The sequence below is a fragment of the Stigmatopora nigra genome, chromosome 17, assembly GCF_051989575.1.
Source record: "Stigmatopora nigra isolate UIUO_SnigA chromosome 17, RoL_Snig_1.1, whole genome shotgun sequence".
Lineage (NCBI taxonomy): Eukaryota > Metazoa > Chordata > Actinopteri > Syngnathiformes > Syngnathidae > Stigmatopora > Stigmatopora nigra.
In genome coordinates, this window is record NC_135524.1 from 10,009,504 (window position 1) to 10,033,177 (window position 23,674).

Sequence of the window (23,674 nt, forward strand, 5' to 3'; positions counted from 1 at the left end):
TGTGCAGGGGGTGGGGGCCTTGGGCTGGTGGGGGCTCTCTCTCTATGGCCCCACTGTGGGGTGTTTTATCGGCCCCCGCCTTCACCTCCTTAGCTGTGACTTCACGCTCTACTTTCTGCAAAGCAATGGACAAGTTATTCATATTCCATTCATGCTTTTGACCTACAATATGTACATTTCCTTTTAAAGTACAAAATTGTTTCACCAACTCGCGTCTTATTTTTGGGTTGTTTTTTAACTTGAACACCACTCAGAACCTGTGCTTCCACATCTGCATACAAAAATTGTCAATTCATTCCATTCTCCACATTCTCCCGCACTCTCACATCCTTCCATTTTCACCATTTACAAAATTGTCAATTCATTCCATTCTCCACATTCTCCCGCACTCTCACATCCTTCCATTTTCACCAATTCAATCTAGATCAAGTCTCCGGATAAATTTAGAATTTTAGTATGTTCAATTCTAGGAATTAGAAATATTACTATTGTTACTTTTTTTTTTTTTTTTTTTTGAATCAATTCTAGGAATCAAACATCTGTGGCCCCAGTTGTTTCCCTGCTGAAGACTTTAAAATAACTCCTGCATACAACTCTTTCCGGAATCTCTTGTTCCTTTGTTTCCTTATTCTCACGTTCGCCGACGTGTTTAACTTTTCCTTATTCTCACGTTCGCCGACGTGTTTAACTTTTCATACGACGTTTTCTCTATTTCAAAACGACCGTCCTGGGATCGTCATCAATTCCGACTCTAGGTATATTACAACCTTTTCGAAATCTCCTATTCCCAAACCCCCTTTCTATGGCATCTTCTCCATAATTTAAAAATCCAATAGCAGAATTTTAACGTTTCAGTAATAGGTATTCTGCTTACCTTTCAGTTGATCAGGCGCCTGTTGGAGAAGTCCCAAGAGAAAGGTCTCACGCTCGCCGGCGTGCCCTCACGTTCGCCGACGTGGTTAACTTTTCCTTATTCTCACGCTCGCCGGCGTGCCCTCACGTTCGCCGACGTGGTTAACTTTTCCTTATTCTCACGTTCGCCGACGTGTTTAACTTTTCCTTATTCTCACGTTCGCCGACGTGCTTCGATAACCGCGACTCCACGTTCGCCGACGTGTTTTAGAGTCCGCGGCTGGCCTTAACCCATATGTCTACGCAGTTCCTCCCTGGTTCACGGACGGAGTTATCGGCCTTAACCCCTAAACTGTCTACGCAACCGACTCACGTCGGGGTCACCAAAACTGTTAGACTAAACTATTTCACCTGACTCCAATTCCTTAACTCAAACTGTTAGACTAAACTATTTCACCTGACTCCAATTCCTTAACTCTGTAGTCTCCAGTCTAACAATGGAGCGTGTTCAGCATCGGAGGAGACAAACCAGGGTTGAGCGAGTTTATCCACAGATGGTTTATTCCATTCATATTGATTCATACAGAGCTCCGGGTCTCCCTCCCATAGAATAAGCCCGCTGAGTGTTGATGTCCTAAAGCGGAGGATGGAAAAGACATTGTCCAAACCCGCGTTTGCCCAGTTATAGTCCAACAAAAATGCATATTCATTCGCTGATTAATAATGAGATGTGGGCTGGTCCAGGGCTGCTGTGAAGGGGGGTTTCTCTGGGCTCCACATCTTCCAGCCTTGAATCCACATCATCCAGACCTCTGTCTCCGCTGGTCCTATAAAGTCCTGACCCTCTGCCCTGCTCACTTATCAGTGTGAATCCCACCTTGAAATAAGAATCTCAGGAAGAGCCTTTTGTTAACATTGTAGTCGAGGAGTCTCGGACCCATCCTTCTGTTTATATTGTAATTGAGTTGGGAACAAGAGCTGAACCCTTCAGTGGCGATACTAAAACAAGACCGCCACAAAAAGAATGAGTAAAATGTGATATCAAAATGAAACAGCTATACTAAAAAGAATGAGTAAAATATGTCAAATTCTTCATAGGCCAGCAGCAAGGTCTTGCAGGCCCCGACAGACCACCACAGGAATCTTCAGATTCAAATTCTTTCTTGTTATTCCTGGTCAAGATAAAGGGGGCTGGTAACCTGAGAAATGATTATATACCATTGTTCTAAAGCCTCTGAGTGATAAAATAGTTCAATTGTCAAGATTAGCAAACCGTGGGAAAAAAAGTCCATGTTTGGAAGTTTCTTCTCCTCAGAAACATTGGATTGGATTGAATAACTTTATTCATCCCGTATTTGGGAAATTTCATTGTCACAGTCGCAAGAGGGTGAGAATCCAGATATAGCCCACCAATAATCAAATTAACGCCCACTTTAACCTGCTGGAAAGATATATAATTGAGTCAGATGTCAAATTGGTGTGCTTCTTTCATTAAAGGTGTTGCTGGTAAGTCAGAACCTCCCTGACACTCAGTTTTTTTCTATATTTTAAGATAGATAACATCAAAATCGACCAAAAGCCTTTATTGTCATCATACACGGCTGCGTAAAACGAAATAGGTGGTGCCACTTTGTGGAGTAGTAGCGACAATTTCGTTACACGATTTTAATGTTGTCTATCTTAAAATCCCCCTGAACAGGAAACCAACACATGGCAATGAAGGTACAAGGTAAAGACACAACGGTAACAGCACTAAGTACTAGTTTGTTCACACAAAGTATATTGAAGGTCGTGTGCATAAAGTATTAGCTCGTTTGCACAACGTATTTAAGATTCCGCACAAGGTAATTTTTTTTAATTCATGCCATGTGTGTGGTTCCGTTGTTATGTTGTTGTAGAGCCCACACAAGGACAGTTATGTATGTAACTCCAATTTCTACGTGTGCAATATGTAGCTGTGTGTGTTAGCAGTTCAAGTAAATTAATATACAGTGCTCTCTGCAATAACCAAGCAGGACTTTAGAGGGCAGCGTTAGCCTGTCACATTCTGAGTGAAAGAATTGTTCACTTGATAAGGTGACTTCCAGACGCCATTATAAGATGATTCTTGCAAAACTACAACACATCTATGTTCTCCATTTATTCATGTCCTTCATTTCAGGTTAGTTATGATTAGGGATTTTGAAACATGGTCTTTTCGACACAAGTGACTACTATTGAGACAGTTGCACTGAAATGAATCACTGTCTTGAAGCATTCAACACTGCAAGTTCTCAAAGTCTCATTCCATGCTCAGCATTTACGTAAAATATGTTCAATAAAGTGAATTAAATGCCATTAATCTTTATTAACCATGCGATTGTGTCTTCCTTCTCAAGTGTGTGGCCAGTCTAGCCCAGGCCACAAGGAGACAAACAACCATGCACATTCACACCCATTTTGAGTGTTCAATCAGCCTATTATGCATGTTTTTGGAATATGGGAGGAAACCAGAGTACCCGGAGGAAACCCACACAGGGCAAGGCAGAACATGAAAACTCCACAAGGTGGACGTGACCTGGACTTGAACCCAGGACGCCAGAGGTGAGAGGCCAATGCGCTAAACACTCGTACCACCGGGCCGCCCATCATATATACATATAACAATACAAATTTAGTTTCTACCATCAAGGTTGCTTACACAAATGTAGCGTTACCATGAATTACAAACACTGTTTTGAAGACATCAATAGTCTGTTTGTGTAAATCCGATTCTGGCGGGGATATGCTCCAGCACCCCTCGCAATAGAGTGGTTAAGAAAAGGAGATGAGATAAGAGGTCATATCTCTTCTAAAGAAAACAATTGGTTCCAGAACTTTTTTCGTAAGTTGAAAATTTCATAAGTAGAGCAGTACTTTATAAGTAAATTCTCTATTTCATTCAACAGCCCTCACACAACTACCAACTAAACCCTTTAAAAATGTTCAAAATGTCCCAATTTTATAAGAAAGATGTGAAAAACACACAAATGCGAGAAAATGATCTTAAAATAATTTATTAATGTCCCAAAATGAATAACAAGCACAGTCGTACCTCGAGATACGAGCCTAATTCGTTCTGTGACTAAACTCATATGTCAATATTCTCGTAACCTGAATGAGCGTTTCCCATTGAAATAAACTAAAAACATTTTTTTTAATAAAGTTTAATACCTTTCTGCTCCCGGCCGGGCTGGCTGTTTGCCCCACTTCCATCCTGACTTTCACTATCGATGGGCTATTTGCTTGTGTATTCCCTTCAAAATATTCTGAACATTCACACAAATGTCCTCACAATAGGATAACGCACGACCACTTGCCAACGAGAAGTAGTCTTGTATTAGCGATCTCTCCGCCAACGGGAGCAAAAAAAATATTGAAAAAATGCAACGCTCCGCCCAATGCTCGCAGACATTGCAAAGAGGGCGTTGCAACCAGCGACATTACACGAGGGAGTTGCGGGGAGAGAGCCAGTGCCCCTGATGTTCTTATGAGTAGCCTCTCGCGTCCACTGTCTGCTCGTATATCAAAATTTGTGTCGTATCTCAAGATAAATATTTGCTCAAAATTTTACTCATATTTCAAATTGCTCGTATGAAGGGACAATTGTATGTCGAAGTACCACAGAAGTAATATATACTCCTTGTATTAGCGATCGCTCCGCCATTTGCGCTGAGTGACCGGAAAAACACTGAAAAAAAATAAAACGCTCTGCCCAGTGCTCGTAGATATCTGTTATACACGGAAGAGATGTGGCAATAACCACAGTGCGCTAAAATCATAAGCAGCCTTTCATGTCTTGGCCACCTGGCTTTCTCGAAATTTGTCTCGCATCTAGAGATAATTATTTGCTCAAATTTTACTCGTATCTCCAAATGCTCGTATGTCGGGGTGCTCGTATGTCGAGGTATCACTGTATATACAAAATCTACCCGTGTTGAAACATAGGGGAACAAGAAGAAGCTAACGGTAGGCAACATAGAGAGCACAATTAGGAATAGAGAAACACACATCTAATAAACACAGCATTAACAATTCTAGCAACAACATTAACAGCATTAATCAACAACAAACATTCCCATTATCCCTTTTTATCCAAAGCCTTTGACGACTTTTAATAATGTTTCTATAGTGCAACAAATAAGCACTGTCAAAATGGGCAATCGCATGACCCGTGAAGACTTTGTTTTAGACTTTTTAAAATAAATTCTTCTGCCGCCTCATTGTCTCACCATGCCGCACAACTGAATGGATTCCACACGTTTTCCGCATTTTTTTTAATCAGCCACGCGATGCTTTGTAGTCAGGGCATGCTTGGTCTCCGTGACGATGAACGGCAGTCAAAAGTACAGAAGAGAATCTTGAAACATGGATAGTGGTTGTTGTGAGACACCCAATGAGAGCCCAGTCAAGTGTAATGAGGTTATAAACTGAAAATCAATGCAGCCGCCACAAATACAACAATGGATTTTGGGTGATTTCTTAACTTGGATCTTTTTCATATCTCAAGGCGCTCATTTCGTAACCTGAAAATTTCGTACCTTGAGACATTTGTAAGTGGATTTTTTTTTACCGCTGGAGCTCAGGGTCAGGGGGATTTTTTTTTTTTAAATGAGAAACGGCAGTTATTGAGATACTTGGAAGTTTCGCGAGATCTTAGACAAGGATAGCTGCTCACGTGTGCGTACCCGAGTCCACCCTATATAAAACTTGATTGCGCTGTGGAAGGAAGTGTGTACCTGATCAGAGATCCCACTCTCTAAAATCTCCAGAGACTTCTAAGTATCTCGATAACTGCTACTACTTTCTTGTTTTTTGAATGAATTATTTTTCCTGGCGAACAGGCTAAGAAAAAATTAAACGGAAAAAAAGTATCTAAATAAAACCCAAAATAAATTAGTTTGAAAAAAGGGAAAAAAACTTTAAAAAAAACAACAAAATTTAGAGTAAAAAATAATTCAAATAAAGAACCCATGAATAAATTAGCTTAAAACACAGAAAAAAATATTCAAACAACAACCGAGACAATAATTTATTTGAAAAACGGAGAATAAAAAAAAGTAATTCCAAAAACAAAACCAGAAAATAAATTATTTTGAAAAACAGAGAAAAATAATTTAAAAAACACGGCCAGGAAAAAAATAATTTGAAAAACGATGGGTAGCAACATATGACAGAACACCGCCGTGGAGAAATGCAGGGAAAGCCTAATTAAAGGCCGAATCTCTTCCAATTAAATAGCGTCACTTGTGCAAAAATGTAAACACAAGGAGGTATTTGCGCAATTTGCCCGAATGGAAGCCTTGTAGTTGGGTTTACCTGTGGATGATTCACGATTGGCGGGGTTTGGATCCTAACCCCGCCCCCTCCGGCGGGCTGCCCGTCTTTCCAGCTGGTGAGCAAACAGTTGCTCTCAGCTCTGCTACGAAGAAGGTGATAATATACGTATATATCCTTCACCACATTCCCACTTTCACCACTCGAAGGTTAAGAGAAACCTGCATCTCTTTAGGCACCAGCTCATCTACGATTTGGCTTCGTTATTGTTTTCCTTATCCCTTTTTTAATGCGCCATGAAAGCGCGTTGGAGGAGTTGCGGAGCGAGGCTGCTGGCGTGGACGTTGGTTTGGAGTATGGCGTGGTGCATTCCTGCAAATGAAGGTAAGACCACTCGTGGTTCATGATGGTTTCAACTAACGAGCTTGACAAGTGTTTCATCCGTGAGTGGACCGCAACGTACGTCATAATGCATGCGTGGCTCTCTGCTTGCCCTTGACATGTTGTAAAATGTGTCTAAGAGGGTTAAAACATAAACCAAAATAAATAAATAAAAGTACGTTGTCACAGAATATATATTTAACATTTAATCCGTTACTTTTCTGGACTGCGCTATAACTGTCCCATTACTGCCTGTTGGCGTTATCAACACCTGCTGAAAAAGACATGACAGTGTCTCTTTCACTGAGTGTGTATATTCTCTTTTTGATCGATAATACGGCTCGTCTTAACTGATTTTCTGACGTTGTGTCAACCTATAAGATTTAGTCCTTATTTCAGATGACAAAAACAGTTGCTATGATATTGTTTCCTCTGCAAACATGATGATTTAAGGCACCCTTTCTCAACTAATCCGTCACATTCACCTGTCACAGTTAACATCTAACGAGTTGATGTCAATCCCACATGGAATGGAGTGTCAGGTTGTGTTCCCACGCTTTTTCTGCTCACTGTGTTGAATTTGAATAGTGGGAGATGACGGCTATTCTCGGGCGCTGTTAGTCGGCATTATCGGTAAGGAAAGAACATTCTTCAGCCTTCTTATTGTTCACATACTGGATTTTTTTGGGGACAATTCTTCAGTGAACCATTGTCCGGCTGTAGAATAGATTGCTCTACATGTTGGTTTTTCTAAAGAGCATACTTCAGTTATAATGTTGTAATTTACTTGATATTGCCGTGCCCTTATGTGTCCATATGAGGTTAAGTTGAAAACAAAATCATAAAAAGTATAGTTTCAAGGTTAAGTTGAAAACAAAATCATAAAAAGTATAGTTTCAAGTTCAACCTCTTTGAAATTCTTAGCTAGGAATTGCCTCTTAAAATTCACAGTGAAATGATTTAGTAGGAATTTTCTCCAGATAAAAGACTTGAGACAAAGTATTTTGAATTAGGAGTTGTTATGTCTCTTTACGGTTTCCAGATGTGCACATTTTAAGTCGAAGAGTTGAACTTGTCAGATACATACCTGCTACTAAAAAGAAGAACATTGATTCTAATTTTTTGGGGGTAAATTGCTTTGCTTTTATTCATATACTCAAATCCCTGACCACATGTCTAACAGAATATTTACTTCTTCTTTAGATTTCCTACTCATTCTATTTAGGCAACAAACCAGTAGAGTGGAATTTACAGGCCAAAACTGCAATTTACTAAAATGCCTGATTATTTTGCATATATTTGGCATGTATAACTCAGGGGTGGCAAACTTTCCAGCCTGGCCGGGGGCCACATTGACTACTAAATTTGAGAGACAGGCCAGGTCAGCACAAGATACGTTAAATATAAGAAACTGCGTTCGTTGACAGTACATATGAAACATAAACAGAAAAAAGCATTAGCGTATTAACATACCTTTTAATGAGAACAATGTTGTTGAGCACCCATTTTAACCAGTACATTGAAGTCTGGTGTTAATCCTGTTGTGGTAATTCTCAGATCAGATTTGAGGTGTTCATCACTCATCTGGGATTTGTGGGGTGCTTTGTTGGTGTTCATCACACAAAAAGTCTGTTCGCACACATGTAGAGCCAAATAACACTAGAATCATTTGTGCCATCTTCTGGTTGTTTAAAAATGTGGCTGCACTTAATGAAGCGTAAAACTCAGCAAGTTGAAATTGTCCTTTAACAACCTGTCACATTGGAGATCAGTCGGTTCCAAATGCAATTCTTGTAGAACCGTTTCCAGGTCTTGTGAGCAACATTCCCTCTACTACTCACGTGTTCTCCGCGCACAGCAAACATATCCTGTGCACAAAATAAAATCCAACCTGAAATGTAAAATAAATAAAATAAACACATCACATTTTTTTCTCTGCCATTTTGCAATTTGGGAGGCCTCACAGTGGGGGGACATGGGTTCAAATCCAGGTTGGTCCACCTGTGTGGAGTTTGCATGTTCTCCCCGGGCCTGCATGGGTTTTCTCCGGGTACTCCGGTTTACCCTCACATTCCAAAGACATGTATGGTTGGCTGATTGGACTCTAAATTCCCCCTAGGTATGAGTGTGTTTGTTCCTTTTGCCGTCTGATTGACTGGTGACCAGTTCAGTGTCCCCCGCCTTTGGCCCAAGTCAGGTGGGATAGGCTCCACCACCCTGCGCGAAGCTAGTGACGATAAAGCAGTTCAGAAAATGAGATTAGATGAGATTTTGCAATGCAACTCAGAGAGTGGCAGCCTGTCACTGAAAAGCGACAACAAACGGTAGCTCTAGATAAAAATAGGATTAACACTGTGTTCAGCCAATGATTTGATGCGGATCACACATCCATGCGTGTTAGCTTACGCTGTTTGAGTAAATTTTAACTACATTGATTGGCTGTGTAACCTGCGTTAGTTACGCACCAGTGAATCGTAGTATAACATAAAGACATTTTAATGAACTTGGATTACGATGCAGACACTCAACAATACATTTAATCTAACCTTACACTAAACTTAATTCTAATTTTATTTTACATTTTTTATTCCTTTTGTTCTCCCGGCCGGGTTGGCTGTTTGCCCCGCCTCCCCCCTCACTTTCTCAATTGATGGGCTGTTTGCTTTTGTATTCCCTTCAAAATATTCCGTAAATGATGCACACAAATGTCCTCACAATAGGATAACGCACAACCACTTGCCAACGAGAAGTCATTTATACTCCTAGTATTAACGAAAAAACACAAAAAAATGCAACGCTCCGTCCAGCGCTCGTAGATATGTTATATACAAAAGAGATGAAAGAAGCGCAGCTCTAACTTCTGTTATTTTTCATCTACCGTTTTTCAGTTGCGATTTCAGCGTGAATTTTGACACTTTTATGAACTTTTTTATGTCTGCGTTGTACTGAAGTGGAAAGTTGAAGCTGCAAAGTGTTGAAAGATCATAGTATTTTGTTAAGGCCCAAAATAAACAATTGATTTTTTGATATCCAAATTATAATTTTCCCCCCCACTAATCTGTTGACTATCTTTATGACCAGTGGATTAGTCAATAATTAACTAGGACCTCGACGCTGAGGAGGCATTTAAACAGCTCTGTCAAAAGTGATGACCGTCAAACGTCAATATTATGATATAAAATATCTAAACGTTTATAGTCTTGTTTAATTTTGATTTCTTTACAAAACACAGGCTTTAATTTGTTATCATAAACCATCCCTCCTGCTCCCGACTCGGGAGTCCCGAGTCCGCACAAATAAAATATGAAATTTTGCGTTTGTTTTGGGCTCGGGCCTGCAAATCAAGTTAATTGGTCAAGCTCGGCTTTAATACTCGCGGCCGAGATGGCCGGGTCAGGCTTTAATACTCGCGGCCGAGCCGGGCCGGGTCGGGCTTTAATACTCGCGGCCGTGTCGGGCCGGTTCGGGCTTTAATACTCGCGGCCGAGTTGAGCCGGGCTGGATTTTTTTTCCGCCCGATCTTACCTGTTATGTTAACTTCCTTATGTTATTGACCCAAAATAATGGGCAATCCAGGAGATGATCCTTTAGATTCATACATCTCATCTCTCTCATCTCATTTTCTAAACTGCTTTACCCTCATTAGTGTCACTGGGGGTGCTGAAGCCAATCCCAGCCAGAGGCGCGGGGAAACCTTGAATCGGAGGCCAGCCGATCGAAGGGCACAAGGAGACGGACAACTATTCACACACACACCCATACCTATGGGCAATTTAGAGTGTCCAATCAGCCTACCATGCTTGGTTTTGGAATGTGGGAGGAAATCCACATAGGTGGACCGACCAGGGCTGTGAGGTCAACGTGCTAACCACTCGTTCCACCGGGCTGCCATTGGATTCATACAGTATCTCAGAAATACCACATGCGAGGATTTTACTTAAGATTTTGAGATGTGTTAAGATTTTAACACATTTGTACTCCCTATTAATTACTATGAATATGGAGGTGAACATTGTGAATCAGGGAGTGTCTTATACGAGAGAAATTTTAAAATTCAACGTTTTTAAGGCAATTTTAAGGGTACAGGTTCAGGCCTGCAAATCAAGTTAATTGGTCCGGCTTTAATACGAGTCATTTTATGCGGCGGAGGCGGCTTATATAGAAAATACAGTACAATGGTACCTTGAGACACAAGCTTAATGCGTTCTGGGACTGCGCTCGTAAGTTGATTTTCTTGTAACTCAAACTAACGTTTCCCATAGAAATAAACTAAAAACAAATTAATTTGTTCCAACCCTCTGAAAAAAATCCCAAAACAGGATGTTGGATTGAAAAAAAAATGGTTTTTATTTTATTGCACATTTTTTACATTTATTTGTTGTAATTCGCCATCTATTAACAAAGTAACAAATATCTAAGAGTTTAACAATACTAAAATGTGTTTGATGATAATTAGGATTTTGTCGAGTCAATGATGATGACAAAGTTTATGTCCGATTATTATTATTGTGGCCCATAAAAGCATATTTAAACAGTGAGACCTCTACTTAAAAATGCCTCTGAACCAATATTCAGGCTACAAAAAGCCTCAATTTTCGAAAGAACCTGAATTCCAAAACATCAAACGAAATCAAACGTCCCCTCAAACGTAATACACCTTACAGGTTTCTCAAAATAATAAATGATACAGCAGGATGAGATTGGAACGTTCCCTTTTATTATCTGAGTGCATACATGTGAGCCAAGGTTCAACATTATGACTAGTGAAGTATCAATGATAATGTCAATTGCATCCTGCCCACTCGTCTCAATTGCTGTTCGTAGTGCATAATGTGTCAACACATGCTGCTTTCATCCATGTTTGTCAGCGTTATCAGTGTAGACTGCAATATAAAAATGACCTTTGTGCACTTTATGTAATTTTCATTTTGCAAAACAAAAACCTTAAAAATGTTCAACAGCAAGGTAATAGGAATAGGAAATCACACAAAAGGTTCACCCTTTCACGAGGGTTTAGGCATCTGTGTGTAGCCTACCCAGAAGCGGGCACATTTTTTTTACACTTTATAAAAGTGCAGTTTTGTTTGTGGATGGGTCGGAATCAAATTAGTAGGTAAACTTGAGGGATGTAGATGCCGTCTGGGCTGTTTCTTCTAATTTGTCCGATTTCGATATATTTAATGCAATTAGTTCCAACAGTTCTACATCCAAATTATTCAGGTTACAAAAAACTTTGATGGGAAACCTTTTGTTACAAGATACAATAACCAATCCAAGTTTTAAAAAACTTCGTGACAAGAATTGATTTTCTGACTGTGCGTAACAATTTTAAGTTGTTAAATTGTTGGTCACATGCGTGTGCACGGATGTTTACCCAGCTGCCATTGACAATTCTTTGCATTTTTCTTTTTTATTTTAATGGCTTAGTAAATAATTTTTGGAAGATTCAAACAGCTGTGTGAGCCATTCTTTATCTGCTTTAATGTATGTAAATCAATGGTAATGTTAACATGATCAGTAGGACAAGTGCATGCATTGAAGATTTGCATTCTGTCAGCATGTGAAATTCACACGAAAACGATGCTCTACTGATAGATTTATAAGTACTCCCAAGTTCAACTTTCAAAAATGGAGGCATCTGAGATCATATCCTTTTATTCTTGCAAGAAGAGAATCCATCCACACGCTCCTCCAGTCAGATGATTCTGAAGACCCCGGTGTCTCCTTTACTAATATATTTATCAGTGTTAAGTAACATGCATGACAGAAGTCTAAACAGTACTTAGTGTTTCATAACAATTTGTCTCAGTTCTCAAAACTATTGTCGGTCTGTCAAATCTTCCCGAGAGAGTGTTGTTGCGGACCATCTTGAGGAGCCACGTTTCCCAAAACAAGTCCACAGTTCCCAACAGCTTGTTGTTGAACCATAGTCTCGAGAAGTCCAGGTGTGAAGGACAATTGACCTCCAAAGGTGTTTTGGTTAACTTTGGAGCGAGCATTTCTTTTGCAAGAGATGTATTAAAACTCCATTGTATTAATGTCACCATTATAATAATGATGAACCTAACACTCCTAATAAGCAAAGCGTTCTTCATTGCAAGCGTTAATATATGTAATGTTTAATATCTAATAAAGTAAGCAAAGCGTTCTCCCTTGCAAGCACATATATAATATTGATAACTCTAACATTCCTAATGAGCAAAGCGTTAATATATGTAATGTTTAATATCATTGCAAGCACATATATAATATTGAAAACTCTAACATTCCTAATAAGCAAAACGTTAATGTGTAATGTTTTATATCATTGCAAGCACATATATAATAATGATAAACCTAACATCTACCTTCTAATGCATCGAGATTGGAATGGCTAGATCACTTATATGGTGTCTCAATTTACTGTGATTTTTATTTAACAGTTAACTTGCTGGATTCTCAATCAGTGATGGGAGACCTTGGATGGGTCTCATACCCGAAAAGCGGGGTGAGTATGTTACGTTGTGTTGTTTATGTATGCCTTATAAATTAGTACAAGATGAGTTATCCACATAAAATCTCCACATAGTCCAATAAAACACTGAACAAGTCATTCGTCGACTGCTCGTTAGCCGTTGGTTCCTCCTGTCCTATTTACTTATAGACCATACCTACGCTGATTAGTTTTAATGCATACCGTATTTACTTGCATACAAGCCGCCCGCGAGTATGAGCCGCATCCTTTACAATTTCTCACGTATAAGTTCCCCCCCGATTGCCAATGTTCACCTCCATATTCATGGTTTAAATCGGGAGTATAAACGTGTTACTTTGAAGGGAAAGTCTTAAGAAAAGTCATCACAAGTGGTATTTCTGAGATACTGTATGAATGTAAAAGCATATTACTCGGATCAATATCATTATTATGTTATTATGCCTGTGTTTGTAAATTCATAATATCAATATTGCAGCCATATTGCTTCTAATGTAAAAAATTTCTCAATTCTTTCAATGGTTCATATTGTCAGTTCTCACTTTCTAACAAGAAATAAAACGAACAGAAATGAGAATTTGTTTCTATTCCAAAATCATTTATTTCCAAGATGCCGCCGTCATATTCATATATATATATATATATATATATATATATATATATATATATATATATATATATATATATATATATATATATATATATATATATATATATATATATATATATATATATATATATATATATATATATATATATATATATATATATATATATATATATATATATATATATATATATATATATATATTATTTTTTACATATATGAGATAGGTATAGATATAATTTATGGTCTATGGTTTGTAACTAAGGTAGCTCTGTAAAATCTGTCTTGAGCAACTCAGCATTAACTCAGACTTTGTTTTTCGTTTTATTTTTTCCTGCAAAAGTGGGAAGAAATCGGGGAATTAGATGAAGATTATGCTCCAATCCATACCTATCAAGTGTGTCGTGTCATGGAGCAAAACCAGAACAACTGGCTTCACACCAACTGGATACTGACGGAGGGAGCACATCGGGTATACATCGAGCTGAAATTCACCCTGAGAGACTGCACCAGCCTCCCTGGTGGGGTTGGAACTTGCAAGGAGACCTTTAACATGTATTACTATGAAACGGATGGGACCGAATTGGAGGATGGAGAAATGGGAGACGAGATAACAGAAGAGGAGGACAGGGCATTGAAGGAGAGCCAGTACATCAAAATTGACACCATAGCTGCAGACGAGAGCTTCACTGAGCTCGATCTTGGGGACAGGGTCATGAAGCTTAACACAGAGGTTCGTGATTTAGGCCCTTTGAATCGGAAAGGCTTCTTCTTGGCCTTTCAGGATTTGGGAGCCTGCATTGCTCTTGTTTCAGTGCGAGTTTTCTACAAACGATGCCCATCTCTTCTGAAGAGCCTAGCCGAGTTCTCTGATACAATCCCTGGGCCGGACGCCTCACAACTGCTGGAGGTTGTGGGTCGCTGTATCAACAACTCTCTGCCTTTATACGAGCCTCCCAGAATGCATTGCAGCACGGAAGGAGAATGGCTCGTTCCCATAGGGAAGTGTGTGTGCCAGCCAGGTTTCGAAGAAATACTTGGATCCTGTCAAGGTGAGTGTAAAAACTTTAGTTGAACTTTTCATCGCACTCTGCCTTCTTTTGTTCATCTGGCATCTTTATTTATCTAAGAGAGGCCTTTTACCTAGTGCATTCGTTTTTCCTCGGATTAGTAGAGGGTTTTTCCCCTGAGTCTTGAAACACTTTGCTGCTCTCATCCGGCAGCCTTTCTGCTAAGCCTGGGACCCAAACATTCCCAGCCTCAACATCAACTGACATTCCTGTGTAAACAGTATCCTCTCGTTTTCGCTGATGGTCTTTTTAATATGGCTGTTTTTTACTGCACGTATGAACCTTTTGGGTCAAACATACTGAAATTAAACAAACGGGGTGCGATGCGACTGCATAGCAAGCAACAACCGCAGGTACCATGCTCTGCTTTTTGTGTGTTTCATTGGCTATGTATTTGAACTGAGCAGATATATTTTTTTATCGAAACTACGCTCAGGCAGAAGTTTTTGTGAAAATTAAGGGAGACACTGTTTTTAATCTTGCAACGAAAAATCAACCAAGATTAACCCCATCTCAAAATCTAGGATAGTCAACACCAATGTAGAATACCAACGATATTTTTATCCCGTTGTTATTATTTTTTTTAGTCTTTTCCTGAAAAACATGCAGTGATGTATTATGATGTGCTGGTCACACGCGACTAAAATGATGTGCTCTTTGTTGACAAAGTCTGGAACATAGACATGATGTCCAGGATGGCCAGTGTCCTCGCAGGTAATTTTTCGATCAACAAACCCATTGCTAATTTGTTGTAGTGATAAGCGAGAGAAATAGAACACTTCTATTCACTTTATTTGTGTCGCAGGCCCTCATATGTACTTTGTCATGTATCTCTTTGATGCATGCTGTAAGAGAGGTGATTTTTGTCTCGTCGCAGTACTTTCATTGAAAGGGAACTGAACGCAAGTGCCATCGCCTCCTACGTGTCTTGCTTATAATTCTGCAAATTTTCAACCTCAAATAACATCATTTGAACACAGTCTATCAACTCTTCAGTGGTAGCCAGGACCTGATAGTATGTAGTGTCAATATCCGCTGCATCCACTAATATAGTGTTACCTCTCCTTACAAAATTAATTAGTTTCAGAACCTTTTACATAAATTCAAAATTGTCTTAGTAAAGCAGTACCTTCTTTGTATAGTTAAATTTTGTAATTTGTTTTACACCTCAAAAATTACAAATTAAACACTAAAAAAACTGATCTAATAAACCAAAAAAAACAATGGCAAACATGCAAAATCTATTCATGTTGAAGCGGCAGGTACACAAGTGTCAGGAATCTCATGTTAGGCAACAGAGACAGAGTACACAAACATGCACCCAAATAAAAACATCACATTGAACATCTTTTTCATTAATGATTTATGATTTCTTTAGCATCTAATTTTTCACTCATTTTATTTATCACCACTGCTTGTTGACTGACACTTTGGTGAAAATAGATCTGAAGAAAATTTCGTTTGACGACATTTAATAATGTTTCTAAAATGCACAAGACAGACGTCGTCAAAGTTGGAAATCGCAAGACTCGAACACTTTTTCAGGATGTTTTTTCCACAAAGTCGGAAAGTTCTTTAAAATGTATTCCCCATTTTTTTCTGATTTGTGCTGTTGGAATAGTGGCTGCTTCCTCCTCAGCCGCCTTCTTGTTGAATTTCTCATATTTTGAGCGAAACGTCCGCTCGGCGAACTGTCCGTCGGCCAAACGTCTGTCAGCGAAACGTCTTAAGGCGAATCGTCTTGCGGCGAATCGTCCGAGTACCATTTGCATCTCAAAAGGTTTTGTTACCTATGAATGTCATACCTAGTAGTATTCGTAAGTAGAGGTACGACTGTACATGATTTATTTTCAATACCAGAACATTTAAAACTCAAATCGGAATACATGGAAACAAATTTTGTAAAACATTGGCCCCTTTTTAAATTCATTGTACAAGCATGACAAAAATGGTTGGGTGAATTGCAGCTAAGTTAACTTAAGTCACAAGAAAAAGTAGAATAAAATATAATCCACCAACATTAAGTAATGATTATTTTGGGTAGGTTAAAATATAGCTCGATCTTTAAATTTAATTAACCAAATCATAATCGATTAGTACTTTTGTGCCAGGGAGAACATAACATGTCTGTGTTAATTGGAATTGTTGCCTCTTTCCAAGGTTGCAATTAAATCAAATGGGACAGAATTACCACTATAAAGGTACCTGTTACCATTAATGTGCCATTTTGGTTTCATTTTATTCTACTGATTATAATTATTTATTAATTTTGTAGCCATTTTGACCCAAAATGTAGTCTTAGTGCGCACATACCCTTGAGTAAAATACACAATAGAATTCATGAGTAATTTCAAGCCATAAGTTAACGTTAAAGATACGTACTGCTCTGGCAGCAATTTTATTTAAATGTGACACTAAAGTGGAGAGCATGATAACGTTGGCTTTTTATCCAAAAGAAGTTTGAGGATTTAACAAAATACATGGGTTCCTTGCCATGCTTATGCTGGGTAGTTCAACGACTATGTCCTTGTTTAGTTGTCTCAAGTGAGTATTGGAATGATCATCTAACTGCTACCCAAGTACTTACAATTTTGCACTTGTATCACCGTGTGTACTGTGCGATACAAAGTAAGATGCCATGAGTCAAAAGGGCATGTCTCCTTCATTAAAACCCTTTGACCCAATTCATTTTTTTTCTTTCGCCATCATACACTTAAGTAATGATTTGAGGGGGTCAGTGTTGATGAAAGACACAATATGAGCTCTGCTGGCCAGGTGACCTTGTGACTATGAGGCAACCAACTAGCCCCTTATGTCCTGCTAGCCCACTTTGTTGTTTCTTTTTTCCCCCCGAGCTTCGAGGGAAAGGGTTTAGAATTGCGCAAAACAGCTTTATTAAGGTCCGTTCAACATGTCTAATTCTCTATTGCACAATGCCTCCAGCTGATACTAATTTAATTTAAGCTTTCTTTTCAATCGTCATCTCTTGATTAATTGCTACTACCAATATGTACCATAACACACATCTTGTCAGGAGTGGCTGGATTGCCTCGCCTGGCATGACGTCACGATAATTATCAGCTGTGGCTAATTACGTGATTAGATTATTTTGGTATTTAAGCATTATGGTTTTCTGTGGACGCTGTCGGATCGTCTGGGTTCGTTCCTGTTTTTCCTCGTAGTCATTGCCGTTTCCATTGACGCCACGCCGCATGTTCATTTCGTTTGTCAAGAGAGATCAAGCTAAGTTGTTTATGTTATGTTACCACGTTTATTAAATCAACCTTCAAGAGCAACAGATCTGCCTTCCCATTTCCATTTACTTCGGCGACTCTGCATCTGGGTTCAACTTTCCCTCCGATCGTGTCGCACTACGCGGCGCGATCGTAACAGCACGATCCGACCTCATGGACCCAGCGGAGCGCCACCCACGCTCGCGCCGACGCACTCGGCGACGCCGACCATCCACCTCGAAGACACCGGACTGCTTGGAGTGTATAAGAAACCCCTCAGAATCGTTTAGGAGTTTTGTAATGAACACACCGTGGTGCGGGGCTCTCAGGCACATCATTGCTAGAGATGAGTCTCAGCTGGGAGGAGAGTTAGATCCGGAGCGTACTCATACGCCCCACCACTGCTATGCACGTCGCCCTGGGAAGCCCTTACCGTTTAATCATGATGCCCAGGTGCGTACAACCACCAGAGACCGCCCAAGTTATCTTATGCCTATGACCAGTGGAATTGATTCACCATGGAGGGAGCCTGAAGATTCTGGTGAGGAGGACATCGTTGAGGAAATTGATTTTTTCGCTGGCGTTTCGGAATCCGATGATGAATTTTTCGACCAATTCGGACCCCGAGACCTTCCACTGGAGGAGGATTACCCCTATTTTTCCCCCGATAATTCCTACTCCAAATACACCGACCAGCAATTACAGAGTGGGCTGACCACCTATTATGGGACACGACGTGATGGCGGGGGTGCTGTGCAATCCTCCCAGAGGAGGCGCCGAGCGCCACGCCGTAAAGCGAAGCGAAAGCAATGCCTGGACACACTAACCACTGTCCAAGTTACGCGCCCGACCACGTCCGTCCAAGCTCCTTTTCTGACCACGCCCGTCCAAGCTCTTTTTCCGACCACGTCCGTCCAAGCTCCTTTTCCGACCACGTCCGTCCAAGCTCCTCTTCCGACCACGTCCGTCCAAGCTCCTCTTCCGACCACGTCCGTCCAAGCTCCTCTTCCGACCACGTCTGTCCAAGCTCCTCTTCCGACCACGTCCGTCCAAGCTCCCTTTCCGACCACGTCCGTCCAAGCTCCCTTTCCGACCACGCCTGTCCAAGCTCCTTTTCTGACCACGCCCGTCCAAGCTCCTCTCCCGACCTCGCCCGTCCAAGCTCCTCTCCCGACCTCGCCCGTCCAAGCTCCTCTCCCGACCTCGTCCGTCCAAGCTCCTTTTCCGACCTCGACCACACCCTTCCTAGTGCCCGAAGTTACTCGGCCGACCACGCCTTTCCAAGTGCCCGAAAGTACTCGGCCGACCACGCCTTTCCAAGTGCCCGAAGTTACTCGGCCGATCACGCTGTTGTTGTTGTTGTTGTTGAGTCACTACGAGCGCCTGAGGATTACCCTCAGACAGCGCTAGAGCTGCCACTGGAACGCGGATTCGATCACGCTGTACCAGCATCTCCTAAGGACTATGCAGCCCTCCCCGTTCCAAGTGTCCGAAGTTACTCGGCCGATCACGCTTTTCCAAGTGCCCGAAGTTACTCGGCCGACCACGCCTTTCCAAGTGCCCGAAGTTACTCGGCCGAGCACGCCTTTCCAAGTGCCCGAAGTTACTCGGCCGACCACGCCTTTCCAAGTGCCCGAAGTTACTCGGCCGACCACGCCTTTCCAAGTGCCCGAAGTTACTCGGCCGACCACGCCTGTCCAAGTGGCCGAAGTTACTCGGCCGACCACGCCGTTTCAAGTGCCCCAAGCTCCTGTGCCAAGGCCACGCAAAGTACTCCCGTTGCCTTTGGGGTCGCCAGTCGCACCCGTACCGAAGCCACGGATCAGGTTTCTGGTGACGGACGGCCATTCTAGCACCGCTCTCCCAAGCACCGCTCTCCCAAGCACCGCTCTCCCAAGCACCGCTCTCCCAAGCACCGCTCTCCCAAGCACCGCTCTCCCAAGCACCGCTCTCCCAAGCACCGCTCTCCCAAGCACCGCTCTCCCAAGCACCGCTCTCCCAAGCACCGCTCTCCCAAGCGCCTGCCCGTCCAGCGCCTGCCCGCCCAGAAGTGGCGACGATGCTCCGGCGCTCGAGGAAGACGGGGCCGGCGACGTCGAGAGTGGTATTTCGCCGGAGTCCCTGGAAGAAGGGACTGGCGACGTCGAGAGAGGCAATTCGCCGGAGTCCCTGGAAGAAGGGGCTGGCGACGTCGAGAGTGCCAATTCGCCGGTGCCCCTGGAGGAAGAAGCCGGTGACGTCGAGAGTGGCAATTCGCCGGAGTCCCTGGAAGAAGGGGCTGGCGACGTCGAGAGTGCCAATTTGCCGTTGCCCCTGGAGGATGGGGCCGGTGACGTCGAGAGTGGCAATGCGCCGGAGTCCCTGGAAGAAGGGGCTGGCGACGTCGAGAGTGCCAATTTGCCGTTGCCCCTGGAGGATGGGGCCGGTGACGTCAAGAGTGGTAATTCGCTGGTGCCCCTGGAGGAGGAAGCCGGTGACGTCGAGAGTGGCAATGCGCCGGAGTCCCTGGAAGAAGGGGCTGGCGACGTCAAGAGTGGTAATTCGCCGGAGTCCCTGGAAGAAGGGGCTGGCGACGTCAAGAGTGGTAATTCGCCGGAGTCCCTGGAAGAAGGGACTGGCGGCGTCAAGAGTGGCAATTCGCCGGAGTCCCTGGAAGAAGGGGCTGGCGACGTCAAGAGTGGTAATTCGCCGGAGTCCCTGGAAGAAGGGACTGGCGATGTCAAGAGTGGTAATTCGCCGGAGTCCCTGGATGAATGGGTTGGCGACGTCAAGAGTGGTAATTCGCCGGAGTCCCTGGATGAAGAAGCCGGCGACGTCGAGAGTGGCAATTCGCGGGTGCCCCTGGAGGACGGGGCCGGCGACGTCCAGAGAAGCAATGCTCCGGTTTCCTGGGAGAAGAGGGTTGTCCACCCCCCGAGCAAACAGGGTAAGGTGCCCGACCGTACTAAACTTCTAATATCTCCTGAAGGCAGGCAGTTTGGCAAAGACTTAAGGGACCAGCTGGGATGCCGACCACTGCCTCGTCTCGTTTCTGGCTGGCACGGAGGCCCGCCAGACCTGCCCTTGCCTCGTCTCGTATCCGGCCTGCGCGGACGCCCGCCGGATCGACCACAGCCTCGTCTCGTTTCTGGCCGGCGCGGACGCCCGCCGGATAGACCTCAGCCTCGTCTCGTTTCTGGCCGACGCGGACGCCCGCCGGACCGACCGCTGCCTCGTCTCGTTTCTGGCCGGCGCGGACGCCCGCCGGATCGACCACTGCCTCTGACAATTATTTTTGGTATTTAAGCATTATGGTTTTCTGTGGACGCTGTCGGATCGTCTGGGTTCGTTCCTGTTTTTCCTCGTAGTCATTGCCGTTTCCATTGACGCCACGCCGCATGTTCATTTCGTTTGTCAAGAGAGATCAAGCTAAGTTGTTTATGTTATGTTACCACGTTTATTAAATCAACCTTCAAGAGCAACAGATCTGCCTACCCATTTCCATTTACTTCGGCGACTCTGCATCTGGGTTCAACTTTCCCTCCGATCGTGTCGCACTACGCGGCGCGATCGTAACACATCTGAAGTCAAACGTGTTGTAATCAGACACAAAGGAGAAGCATGAAGAAACATACATTTAACAAAGCCAGTGTACAAAACACATTTTTTCCAAGAAGAACTTCTCCTCTAGCATGAATAAAAATTAATTATAAATGTGTGACCATCTTTCAAAATATTTTCCTTTGCATGTGAAGTTTACAGGATATCACAAGAATTTTTTTTGATTTTTGGATTTAAAAAGATATTGTGTTAATTACTAATTATTACTGCTTGTTTAACATTCATTTCTGGATAAAAGATGTTTCACTGCTCATCAATAAACATTGTTCACTTGCCCATGGAGAGAAACTAATAAATATGACTCTTCTAGCAATTAATGAAGCTACAGTAGTTTTTCCACTTTTTCATAAAAATGCAGCTGATATGCCAGCTTCTGAACGGTAAAATGTGTATAGCAGGGGTGGCCAACCAGTCAGAGACCAAGAGCCACATTTTTTACTGTGTTACCGCAAAGAGCCACATTTTTTTACTGTGTTACCGCAAAGAGCCACATCACACATACCTTTGCTCAGCCAGATTTATTGTAAATGTCACACACCAGCATAGTAATGACATAAATTGACTCCTACAGTACTAACAGCACAGGCCAGTCATTATCAACAATGAACATTGTGTGCACTGTCTCACAGACAAACTCTCAGTTCAACCAAGTCCACAAACAAAAATATAATAATTTACAATAGCGTTTTTCTTTTACTATGCATGTTACTTAGTGGGACTTCTGTCATAAAATCAGAGCCTATTTTGCGCAACATTCGCTCCTTGTGAGCTGTCATTTATTATGAATGGCTTTTAACTAGCGCGCCCACCACGTGGGTGTACACCTCGCTCTCCTATTGGCTGCTCCCGGCTGAGCACTCTCGCCATTGGTCTGCCTCGCAGGGGTGTGGCCTTTTCAGCCGACGCTCGATCTTTGGGATACTACTTTTTGTGTGCATGACGCCGTTCATTGTCGCTTCTGGTTCACGGGAGCTCTCCCACTCTGTTAAAAACGTTTACTCAAATGACCTTGCTCCTACTGCGAAACTTTGAGGTATTTTCATCCCAAGCACATGCGCATTGGACGAAAATACCGTATTGAACTCAAGCGAAGCGCACACGCAAATAAAAATAAAACACAAACACAAACTTTGATATGGACGTAAGAGCCGCATGAAACCGGGCAAAGAGCCGCATGCGGCTCGGGAGCCGCGGGTTGGCCACCCCTGGTGTATAGCATTGCGGTTTCTGCTTTGCAATTATAAATTGTGTGGGATTTTATCAAGAGTTGTCATTTGTGAACCTGAAAAAGTTAGCTGAAAAATTTTCTGGATTTAGATCAGTGGTTCTAAACCTATAGGTTTGATTGAACCTGAGGGTTCGGTGAGTCGGTCTGGGGATTTGGTGGAGCCGATAACTTGCCCGCTTCACCATTACTAGCTGCAGATGATCAAGTGACATCTCTTGGCCAATCAGTGCTGCCAGGAATTTATATATTTTGAACTTGAAAAAAGAAAATCATATTTTATCTATAATCCTTATAAAGTGTGATTTGTGTGTGTGTGTGTGTGTATGTATATTAACATTCTCTCACTACGTTTGTCCAAACCGTGCAACGTAGAGAGTTGAATTTTATGGTGGCCAGAAATACCTGTCGGATCCTAATAGAAAAGTGATTGAATTTCTTCACCTTCTCAAAGTGTGTAATCTCAACTTTTATTTGTTACAGCTGAAAGCAGAGTTGATTTATGAATCGTTGTTTTTACATTATGTGCCCTAAACGTACCGCATGGCTGATCTGGTCCGCTAGCGAGTTTTTAGGTGCTCCAACGTTTTTTTCTGTCGTGACTGGAGTTTTAAAACATCCACCCATTCATAAATCATCTATCTATTCTCTAATCCTTAGACAGCATGATGTACAGGTGTGTGTGCACCTGGTAATTCGCTGGTGGAAATTCTTCCCAAAATGACGTAGAAAGATGTTTTGGGTCTTGCACCATCATGTCATGCCGAGTCTTTCCGTCATGACAGGAAAAAAAAAAGTGTTTCAGTAGCAGGAATTGATAAAGCATGATTTATGGATGGGTGGATGTTTTATGTTAACATTTTCACGCTACTTTTGTCCAAACCCTGCATCGTAGAGAGTTGATATTATTGTGGCCAGAAACGGCTGTTGAATCCTAAT

General features: G+C 42.2%; 1 protein-coding gene across 5 annotated transcripts in view; it reads left to right on the plus strand.

Moving 5' to 3' along the window:
• Positions 1-6,201: 6,201 nt before the first annotated feature.
• Positions 6,202-23,674, plus strand: part of epha5 (EPH receptor A5) — a 66,530-nt gene continuing 49,057 nt past the window's right edge. For 3 of the 5 annotated variants that reach the window (XM_077736685.1, XM_077736687.1, XM_077736689.1), the window contains exons 1-3: positions 6,257-6,531; positions 12,951-13,015; positions 13,951-14,659. In XM_077736685.1, the coding sequence (XP_077592811.1) occupies positions 6,444-6,531; positions 12,951-13,015; positions 13,951-14,659 (862 nt within the window). In that variant the 5' untranslated portion in view covers positions 6,257-6,443. Of the gene's footprint in view, positions 6,532-12,950; positions 13,016-13,950; positions 14,660-23,674 lie in introns of all 5 variants that reach the window. The other 2 variants (XM_077736686.1, XM_077736688.1) reach the window with 2 other exon arrangements.